Source organism: Stegodyphus dumicola, chromosome 1 (assembly GCF_044657685.1).
Source record: "Stegodyphus dumicola isolate Sdum_Otavi_A_Nest chromosome 1, ASM4465768v1".
Taxonomy (NCBI): domain Eukaryota; kingdom Metazoa; phylum Arthropoda; class Arachnida; order Araneae; family Eresidae; genus Stegodyphus; species Stegodyphus dumicola.
Window position 1 is genome coordinate 253,547,365 of NC_140768.1, and position 11,949 is coordinate 253,559,313.

General features: G+C 33.8%; 1 protein-coding gene across 4 annotated transcripts in view; it reads right to left on the reverse strand.

Moving 5' to 3' along the window:
* Positions 1-9,836, reverse strand: part of 128up (GTP-binding protein 128up) — a 32,127-nt gene extending 22,291 nt beyond the window's left edge. For 3 of the 4 annotated variants that reach the window (XR_015044182.1, XM_035360533.2, XM_085827355.1), the window contains exons 1-2: positions 9,679-9,836; positions 2,562-2,727 (exon numbers count right to left, since the gene is read on the reverse strand). Coding sequence is in view for 3 of the 4 variants with exons in the window: in XM_035360533.2 (XP_035216424.1) it covers positions 2,562-2,727; positions 9,679-9,720 (208 nt within the window). In the remaining variant the exon portion in view is untranslated. Of the gene's footprint in view, positions 1-2,561; positions 2,728-2,832; positions 2,989-9,678 lie in introns of those variants that run through there. The other variant, XM_035360540.2, reaches the window with a different exon arrangement.
* Between the last annotated feature and the right edge of the window lie 2,113 nt (positions 9,837-11,949).

Below are 11,949 nucleotides of genomic sequence, written 5' to 3' on the forward strand. Positions count from 1 at the left end.
CTACCCAATGGTAGTGACAAACTTCTCAACCAGCATTCTGGCGAATTCTGCTGCCTCTTGATGAAAATTTCTTGCGACATTGTGGCATTTCAGAAGCACTCTAAGAGGGTAGTTTTTACATTGTTAAGACTTTCCACTTCATTTTTATTTGCCATCTGTTCAGAGCTTAAATTCCATCACAGTCCGGCTCCGATACTTCTTAGTTCAGTACAAAGTCTTTAATCCGGACTCGTCGGGACTTCGGCGATTCCGGATTAGGGGTTTTTCGGATTATAGATCATCAATTTAAATCTGGTAAGATGACACGCAGAAATTATAAAATTAAAAATATGAAACCATAATTTATGAAATAAAGAGCAATTATGATCTAAAGGGTATCAAAATTCACAAAAAAAAAAGCTTAATATTTATTTGTTTACTTTATTAAACATTCCTTTCAATGCGCGCATGTGTAAAGCATACATTACGTCGAAATTAAAAAATTGCAACCAGAAAACTATTTGATGTGTATTCATAATATTTACAATGATGAGGAATTTGATTTAAATCATATCAAAGATGAAGTACATAGAGATGAAATACTACATTTAGTAAGGAATTATAAGCCGAATAAAATAAAAACAACTGCCCTGAAGATGAGGATAGTGCTGATAGATCAACTTCCAGTTCATTGGATTCATGGATCACCCATATAGAATCGGTACAGTAACTAAGGTTTTGGGTTCTTTTTCACATGTCTGATGTATTTTTTTTTATGTACAGTACAGTTTTTAAGTACATACAAAAGTAACAGTAATTAGAAAAAATATTCTTAACTAAAATACGAGGGTTGGGGCAAAAGTCATGGCAACTATTTTTTTTCTTGTAGATATGTGAACAGATCACAAAATGTATATGTGTCGTGTGGAAGTTCTGTAGGCATAGTGTGTATGCAGAACAACAGATGGCTCTGTGGTAGTAAGGGCTCTGAAATCAGTCAGTTGGTGAATGTCGTGCGAGATGAAAGTAACCTGTGCTGAGCAGCGCACTTACATCAAAATAGCCATTCTCCTAGGGAGAAATGCGATGGAATGTCACAGTGAATTAGTAGAAGCCCTTGGGAATAATCCCTACCATATCATACAGTAGCACAGTGGGTAGGAAAGTTTCAGCAAGGACGTGTGTCAACCAGTGAAGAGCAACGTTCGGGAAGATTGGTGAGTGTGCGAACCGACTTGGCACGTGCCATCATCGAGCACTTCATGGATGAAGACAGACGATGGATGTTACTCGAGTTAGAGAGGGCAAATGACATCGAGAAACGCACCATCAACAGGATATTGCATAATGAGCTACAGCTATCCAAAATCACTTCGCAGTGGGTACTGCATGCACTGACGGAAGTTCAAAGGTGGGTGCGCTATGCAATATGCTCTGACCACTTTGCACGCTGGCAACAGAACGACAATCAATTCTTGTTACGAATAATTGCAATCGATGAATTTTGGGCCAGGGCATACAAACCAGAACTGAAACATCAGTCTGCGGAGTGGCAACATCCTGGATCCCAAGGCAGCGGAAGGTCTGTCAGAATCCTTCCTCAGCCAATTGATGGTAATCGTCGCATATGACATCAGGTGTGTCATTGTTTGCCACTTTATTCCTCATGGCAGAACAGTGACCGCACAGTACTACAGGGACTTCCTGGTGCAACAGGTATGACGTGGCATTCGGGATAAATGTCTGGATCTTGTGGACAGTGCAATAATTCTGCACGACAAGACAATGCAAGACCACATTAAGCACAGTGTGTATGGCAGCTACTCCGACGTTGGGAATGGGAAGAATTGAAGCACCCACCGTACTCTCCTGACCTTTCGCCCTGTGACTTTGATCTCATTCCCAAAATTAAGGAACCAATTCATGGTAGGTGGTTTGCAACACGAGAGGACATTGCTAATGCTGTGCGCCAACAGATGACTCGATTCACACATGGGGCGGCAAATGCTGAGGCTGATGGTATTCAGTGCCTCCCACGTTGTTGGCAGCGTGTGGTGACAGTAGCAGGGCACTACATTGAGGGTCTTAAGGCCCAGGTTTGTCATGTCAGCTTTATGTGCATTGTGTTATCATTCTTTTGCACAATGAAGGCCATATTGCCCTGTATACTACCGTAATAAATTTGAGTGCTACGATATTTCAGTGCTATTCATTGTCCACACATGTAGTTATGACCTTGCCCTTTCATCTGTATATGTCACATTTTCCAACTGGACTGGTATCTTCAAGAAAAAAAATAGTTGCAATGACTTTTGCCCTAACCTATGTATAAAAGTAAAATGTTTAATGTTACTAAAACTCTGATAAATTTTTTTTCAAAAAAAAAGGGGGGAGGGACAGCAAATACATTTAATAGCGAAAATGGCAAAAATTTTAACTTTTTATGTTTTTTAATCAAATGTTTAAGACAGAACACCTTTTCAACTTTAACCCTTTTGAAGCTAATGGCTATTACACCAGAACAGATCAAATACACATATTTATAAATAAAAGTTAACCTAAAGAATAAATATCAAACTTACCAACAAATCCAATTCTTGCATCTCCAGTTTTGGCAACATCAAAACCTTCACCAGGTCCACCTCCACCACCTTTAGGTGTCATAAGTTCTCTCCTCAGTTTGGCTAGACGAGCTTTCAGCAATCCAAGATGACCCATGGTGGCTTTATTTCTTTGTGTTCGAGCCATCTATATTAGAAAACAGATCAATTTTAAATATAAGTGAATACATACTGAATCACTAGTATCAAGCACAAATCATTAATATGTAATTTTAGTTATAAATTACATCACCTGACAGTTGCTAACAAACAGCCATTTTTTCTTCATAACTAATGATGGTGTTGGTAATTACCACTGATCCTCTTAGTGGAAGCACACAAGTTGCTTGCATTGCTGCATGCACAGTTCCTTCATGTAAGTTTGTCAGAGAGAAGTAGAGTGCACTGTATATTCATTATCACAATAAATGTTTGTCTTGTTCTGTAAAACGCTATCATTAAGCTACATTGGTTATGGGCACAGGTGACATTTAATGATGCAGTAAATCCATCAATGTTAATTTTTTCAACAGGCAGCAATGAGTCCATTGAAAGAAAAAATGTTGGCAAATGTAGTTTGTACTGAAAAGCTAAATAAGGCTGAAAATTTGAAACATGAAACTTTCAAATTAATAGAGCAGTAAAATCATCATTATTGACTTTTTCTACAAGCTACGTTGAGTTGGCTGGAATTGAAATGAGGGCAAATAATTTTTCAACAAATTATACCGAGTCGACTAAAACTGGTGAAAGATGACAAATAATTATTATGATAAGCTAGGCTGATTTCACTCAAGCAAAAAATTAAGAGTTTTCTCCTGCAAAAGCACCCGTTGGTGCTTCGGCAAAGAACCCATTAGCGCCGGTGCAGTTTTACTCGCGAAGTTCACCAACAGTTGATCAACGTCAACAATGAGCGGCATAAGGTTATCAGATATTAAAAACACATGGAAGTAAGCTGCATAAGCATGATATTTAGTGCATATAATCAAAATAAGTTAAATAATAAATGAGCTAAATTTCAAATTAACAGAGAAAGCAATATATTAAGCATATGGAAGTAAAATTTCATACATATTAAGCATACTGATGTAAAATTATTAAATGTGATATACAAAAATAAATTTGTTTTAAATTCAAGTTAGCACAGAAAACGGTACAACTCTGATATATGCCCTAATTTCACCAAATGTGGCGATATGTGTTCTGCGCTGGGTTTTGGCGCGATTGTGTGTTGTATGGCAACCCTGTTGACGTTGAAAAATCTTTCGCTGGAGTTCGTTGGTTTCCGTCATGCTTTGTGTCTGAGAAGCTAGGGGGGAAAGATTTAATGGTGAAAATTGTTGAATTGAAGTTCGGCATAAGGAAATATCGTTGTGGCCATCCTGTTGAGGGGCAATGGGTATTTGGAGGTGTGGAAAGAAGTTATGGGAGATTACTTTTAGAGGCTGTGCATGATAGAAGTAGGGATTTGTGATTATTTGTTATTTTATTTATTTGTGAACCATAGTATGAATTTTCTGGATAGTGTGTCTGGCTGTCATATAAATACGATAGTGATTACGTGGCGGTATGTTAAAGGCGCCATGAAAGTGGTATTTCTGCTGTTCGAAAAAGTATTAATGGTAAGTGCATTTTATTTTATTCTTGTTCTTATTTTGTAGAATGTTATGTTCATTGTTTTTTTAGTATGAATTTCTGTTGTTATTGTTGTTTACTTTTGAATTGTTTGAAATTTATTTTAGTTATTTTGTTGATTAGTGCGTACCGTCTGAATCGTGCAATTCGTAGATGTTTTTTTAAGTTGAAACAGAACGCTGTGTACATGGTATTCTTTGAAATTTATTGTTGTTATGTTAATTTATTAAAGCGAGGTGTGCGTAGTTCGTAAATTCGTTCGTTGCCTAGATGGTGCCATTTTTTAAGTTAAAACATATCACTGTGTACATGGATTCTTGTCAAATAATCTTGGTTAGAAACTTCACGGTTTTGCTATCTAATTTTTTTGTTTTTGTTTCGGATTTTTAGCTGAAATTGTCTGTTCAAAACGTGGTTTTTGCATTCACGAAAACCGTGTTTTTGGAGACATTTTAGGCTTAAAATTCGAAATGTAGACAAAAAATTTAGATAGCAATATGGCAGCGTGGAGTTTCTCGCCAAAAATACTTGGTGAGAAATTTGGCATTTTGAGGGCACATATCAGAGTAGTTCCCAAAAAACAATATATTAGTTTAACAGAAGTAAAATAATCATGTAATAATGAGCTTGTGATAATAATTTTTGTAATAATGAGCCCTTATCTTGACAAATTACCTATTTAATGGGGAAAAAAATTAGTAAAATTCAGATCTGTCTTTGAACATCTTTCAATATTATAAAATTTACAAATATTCTTCTTTTTAACTGTGCAGTTTCTAAGGAAATAGTGAAAACATAAAATAAAAAAGCCATTTTTATAACTAATATCCACATTGCATAATTTCAAAGTACTTCCAAAACTAAGATTGAAAATCCATTATCATCACATAAATCAAATCAACAAATATTCTCATTTAAATGGAAACTTAATTGCAACTATCTGATTACATAAAAGTTTTTTTAGTATTAAATTATATTCTGCTCCAACTTATTATTTTTTTTAATATACATATGTGCATGCATTGCACAAAAAAAAAAAAAAAAAAAAAAAAAATCACTTTTTGGCATTTTAAATTGTATTGAGACTTGCTTTCTTGCTTCTCAGAATTGAACGTTTTTACATGTAACTCATAACAAGAACCAAGGAACATATTATTCAGTGCTTTGCAACAACAAAAAATTTTAAGTTTATGATTGTCCAAATTTTATGGTTTATAACTGTTTTGAAAAAACACACATTTTTTTTTTTTTTTAATCTCAAGTTCTATAAAAATTTCATTAAACTGACAGGAAAGTAAGTGAGCAACTGTACTGATATATCTTGACAGCATTTAGTGCTTAAGCAGCAATCTTCCTTTTTGCTAGTTACTACAAATACTAAAGATATTGAAAGAACGTCAAAAAGACTAAACAAAGCTTTAAAATATTTTTTGCAGTGTACAATACTGCAGTTTAAATCAATTAAGTATAATTTTAAGATTTCAGAGTTTAATACCATGTATGATTAATTATAAGGAAATTCGGGGAACAGCTTTAGTATTGGTCCTTTTGGCGATTTTTTGATTTGGCGACAAACGTAGGTCGCCAAGGTAGACCCGGCTTTGAAGATCGGGAAAAAAATGGCGGATTGTCAACAAAACCCGATCTAGACTAAATAACAATCCTAAAAAATAAGCTCTTGATCAGAGTAAACAGTCTTTCTCTAATTTTCAACATTTCTAGAACTGCTATGATAAATTCTTGAAACACTACTGTAAATGAATTTATAGCAATTATTATGTTATGAGTAATGAAATTTACAAAAGGTTAATATTTTAAATTACAGAATATAATATTAATGTATTAAACATTAATATTTTCAGTAGTTAATATTTAGGAAGCACTTCCGCAGAGAACCCGGTAAATGTAAACATCGCCAACTTTGGCGATAATAGTTCAAACCTGGTAACCTAGCTAATTCATCCTATTCGCTTGTGCGAAGGTTGTCGTTGTTCGCATTTGGAGATTTATATTATTCTTCTCTTATTTATTGTTATTTTTTCTGAATTTTTTAACAACGAATAGATAGAAATATTTTCGCATAATTAAAGAAGTTTTCGTCGAAAGATGCCGGTTCTCGGCTCGTCAGTTCGAGATCAAAGGAAGAAAATATGGCGGGAGGGGTGAATGCTAATTTGTAACATGCTGTTCACGTTATGTTCTTAATTATTAACAGCTGTAAGCACGCAGAACCATGAGGTTTCCAAATCCTAAAATAATTTTAAAATAATAAAATTTTAACTTAACAATGCTACTGAAGAAAATTTCATTACTGTTGAAGGTTATTTGTATTGTGAAATATATCATGAAAAAGGACAGGTATTTGTTGCAACGTAAAATGCTTTAAGCTGTATGCAAGTAACTTGGAAAAAAAAATACTTAAAACTATGTAAAATGGATATATTAAAGGTCATGCATTCATTAATTTATTACATGGGCATGGCTGTTACCGAAATACATCAATCAACAGGCAAAGTACTTAATAATGAAAAATGACACTTGTAAAAGAAATATTAGTATTCTATATGAATTAGAGAAAATACATATAAGTATAACGTAAACGTAAGTATAAGAATACTAATTTTTATTTTTTAAATGAATTTCTATTTCCCGTTATGCTTAATACACTGTTTTCTGTGCTAACTTGAATTTAATACAAATTTATTTTCGTATATCACGTTTAACCTGTTAGTTTTACATCTACACACTTATTATCTGTGAATTTTTACTACCATTGTCTGCTAACTTGAATTTACATACACTAAAAACCACGTTTACGCCTCGGCTCATCGGAGCTTGGCGAGTAAACATGCAACGGCGCCAACGGGTTCTTTCCCGAAGCGCCAACGGGTTCTCTGCGGATGAAAATCCAACATCTATATTTTATTATATTAGTACTTAGCTAATATTTTTAATTTACAAAAGGTTAATTTTTATGTTTATGAATAATGAAATTTACAAAAGGTTAATAAATGCATTTCAAACTAATGTTACTTTAGTTTCTTAGATTCTGTTATTAAAAGAAAATAAAAAAATATTTCAAAATGAAGGAAATCATATTAAATTATAATGGGCAAGTTTTGTACCAGTGTTAGAAATATTTTTTATGATTAAATTTTGTAAATGGTAAAAATATTAAGAAGTGTGCATTTTTTAATCCCTCAATTTATTAGAAGTAATTTATGATTATAATTTAAAAGCTAAAATTAAATTATCATAATGAGTGAATTTTGTACCAATGGTAATAATACAACAATCATCATAAATTATGATGATTTCTGTGAAAAATTCGAACAGTCATTGGAATCCACTAGTGGTGGAGTGATAGCCACTGAACAGTGGTAGTTCAGGCTGGCTATGGGAGTTTTTTGTAGTTTTCCGTACATGTAATGTGAATCTGAGCCAGTTTCTCTTAAAAAGTACTTTATGAAGGTATCCTTCTTCTGCTAGCCAGCACATGTATTTATTTTCTATTCATGATTCTCTCTTATTTTCTTATTTCTTAATTCTAAATCTTACTTCTGAAGTGAAGAAGTGTTGCATCTATAGGTCGAAAAATATGGTCAATATGTTTGAAAAAAACCTGTTCAGTTTTGGAAAGCATTTAAATAAAATAAATAATTTGTATATGATGCAAACAAAAATGCATTACACTATTTCATGTAGTGAATAATTAATCAGGGAACAAAGTATATTGTAGCATTCCTTTATTTTGTAACCAGAGTTATTTTATGCTTGGGATCTTTACTGTCAATTTCCTCCATCCGTTTTCTCACCAGAATCTAAATAAAGTTTTTAGTTTGTAAAAACAAACCATGTTTTGCCTTTAGAGGCCATATTACTAGGTTGCTAGATAAGATAAGATTTGTAGTTTTCAGTCTTGCATTATAATTGCTGATAGTTGAATTCCGTGCCGGTTAAGTTTTTAACCAACTTTGCATTAAATTGATTTGTGTAGCCTTTGGCTACAAATTTATTTGAATTTAAATTTTACATTTGAACTTAATTGTTATCATAAGTTATCTTGCCACAAGTGGTTGACTGAGTCGTAAGCACAAAGTGTGCCTTCTGTTCTGTACATCTAAACTTTATAATAGAATAAAAGTATATCTTAACTTAATACGAATATATCTAAACTTTATGATAATAACATTTAAAGACATTGAAATCAGTATCTAAGTGCTTGCCATGTAGTCAAATTTTTATATATAAATTATACTCTTACTTTTATTATAGAGTTTTTATTACCAAAAAAAGAAGATTTCTGTTAGATAAAATGTTTAAGTAATGTAGAAAATTTGCATAAAATTTAAAATAAAAAGTCGACTGTTATGTCAACATACTATTAATAAAAGTAATAATACTCAGTGAAGGTTATTCATATACAGCTGTTAGGTTGTAATTTTTACAAAATTTGAGAACTCTAAATTATAAGCAATATATTCCATAACCTAAGCAACATTATATTTTTTATAGTCAGACAAATTATACAAATGTTATAAAAGCAATAATGAAACCTGATTTTGGTCCTGATTTGAACCTATGAATTCATGCAGTTACACATCCCTATAGTTGTAATATGAGGCAAATAAGTATTTTTAGACCATGGTAATTTTGATCTCCTTAGCAAAGGAAACACCAAGAGTTTACCTCATGCTACTGAAAATGTGTTTTTTTTTTTCTTGGGGGGGGGTGAGTTTATAATAATATGCAGAGTTGACATATGAAAAAATGTCAAGACTCATGCGATGTAATATTAAAAGCACCAGTTTTAACTATTAAAATTTTGGCTTTTTAAAAAATATTTTAAATATTGTGCTTTCCTAACACAAAAGTAACTTTAAGAAAAACATGCAATTAATCCCTCCTGCCATCAAAGCTCCGATACCTACCAAATTCGTTAAATATGCGTGGACAGAAATGGCGGCATGTTTTAAGCTCAGTATTTAGGGTTACGAAGGTTATCATAATTTTTCATTTATCGCTCTAAAATGTCGCCAAACAAATTTCTCACCAAAAAGGACTAATACTAAAGCTGTGCCAAATTCGGTACATAATAATATGATGTTATCGCTAATAAAAAGTAAAAATGGCATTATACAACACATTATCAGCAAATAAAGATTACTTCAGCGTATTATGTAAACAATTTAGAAATGTAAGTATGATACTAACATCATAGCAAAAGCTGCATTCTTAGAAAACACATTATTATTATTACAAATAACTCACAGAACGGGAAAAAAACCACACATTTACGAGGAAATAAGCTACACTTTACGATAAAGAAAAGTAAATAAAATGACTATTTTTCTTTCCAAGATTGCACCCCATCAGAAAGTAAGAAGCATGTACAATCAGCATTGTCGCACACCAGAGAAATACAATCAAAATATTTAATTCTAATTACTAAAAAACATACTTCGGCTTCAATCTGAGCTATTTTCTCAAGAACAGATGCCATGTTTAAGCAATTTTTACAAAAAACGCCAGTTATTCCAAAAACGTGTACGCATACGACACTTCTGAAGGATGTAAACTTTATTTTCAATTGTGTTGCCAAATCCAATAAACATTTTCGAGATCTCACTATTTGGCAAAAAATACATAAGAGGCCGATCATCACCTCTTTAGGTTAGACCAAGGAGGTCTTCTTTGTGTCAGAAAGAGAGCAAATCTATCAAAATTAGAGATCATGATATAGATAGAAAATATTTTCAGGTTATCAGGGGCTAATTTAAATTAGGCTTACAAAGAGAACAACGCTTTGATAAAAACCTCCAAGTAAGATAACCGGCAGCAAAATTCGAAAACTGCAGAGCTAGTAACATTTTAGATTGCCGGCTGTTAATTTACTGGAAAGATAATGACGCAATTTAAATACACCTTTTTAATATGCTATAGCTGGAGGAATTTAGAAAGATAAGAAAACAGCAGAAAATTTTAAAAACTGCAAAGCTAGTGACATTCTAGAACGCTGTTGGTCTATTGTTGAGACAACGATGCAGTCGCTTTCTTTGAAAAATATGAAATACATCATAGACAGATGTGAAAAAATACTAATCAACATCTAGAATTAGAGTGAACAGTCCTTACGACCGAACTGGTTGCAGCTCTTGTCACAATCGCGTCAGTATTTTCATTACCTGTGATACCAGTATAGCCCCGTTCACATGCAATGCTCTTTCGCACAGCCACAATTTCTATTAGAGATAAACGGGTATATGAAGCAGTTTCGCCTTCAGGACCGGTTCAGATGCACATCGTCTTCTATCCCTTAACCCATAAGCCACTGCGAGCAATGAATGACAGGCGAGTAGCCAGAGGGGGTGCCCTGGGTCCCCGGGCATCCTCCCGTTTCACCACTACCTATGCTTCAAAAAAAGTGCTAAAGAATTTTCAATAGATAATCCTAAAGTTTCAAATATTGCCTTCCAGCTTCCTAAAAAATTCATGTGATTAACAAAGATTGATCGGAAAGGATTGATCGGTTTTCCATTTAGAAGTAAGATCAGGAAAAGTCATCCTTTCCCAGAAAACAACGATGGGGAAATACTTCGAAGGTTATGTGACACTTTCAAGTCGTAAAAGTTTTGTTCTTTTACAGCTTTGAACAGTCTTCCGTATCCGATCCCAATTTCCCTCTAGCCATCAAGCTTAATGTCATTAAAGAATAAAAAGCCTTTCACACCAAGCATCTAAAAGCATAAAGGCCCGTTACCACTGCTGCGTATGCGTTGCGGTGTCTATACGTTTCTGAAATCAGCGATAGAACTTACTTTGATTGACATCTATAACCCGGTCGATGTACGGTGACAGATAACGAGGGCCCGGTCACCCCCTGGGAAGCAAAATCCATCGGAAACTAAATTAAATACGGTAGTGGTACAAAATTTGGCCTTGCCGGAAATTCATGTTTTATTGAGCAATGTCCCTACTACCGCCTTACTCGACACTGGAGAGCAATGCAGATTTTTGGCGCAAAATTTCTTTAAAAAGAATGATCGTTGTTACAAATTGTTTAAAACTACGGGGCAAAAAGTAATTGCCGCCCAAGGAAAACAGTGTATCTACATCGGAAAACTAGGACTGCACGTGAAAATAAAGAAATACAAAAAGGTGAATTTTCTGATAGTGAAGGACTTATTTTGGGGTGAGGGACTTATTTTTATAGTGAAGGGCTATTTTGCTGGTTGACTTTTTACGCGCAGCAAGTGCAAAATTTAATTTTAAGAGCTCTACTTTACAAGTGCAGATGGATACTGTTGAAGAAGGTGGGACCCATGCCAGATGCTGACCTGAACCATCTCCAGGAAGAGGAGAAAAAGAAAATAGAAAATTTGGTAAGACAGTTTTGTAAATTATTCGATGACAAACCTGGCTTCTGTCAGTTAATGTTGGAAATCCCCTCAATCTTGTCTAAGCCGTATCGGTATGACCAAGTGAAGAAAGAGATATTAGAACAACATATTAAGAAAATCCTGGCGAATAAAATAATTGTTCTGAGTAGCAGCCTCTACGCAATATCTCGTATATAAGATCTCGAAAAAATGAATCGAGATCGATAATTCTAAAATCTTAGTGATTCAAGAGTTATCCATCTAGCATTCTTTTTGGGCAGCAAAGGGAAGAAATCATTAATGAAGCAAACAAAAATTCTGATTTAGCGATTGTTGTTGTGACTTGTAACAGT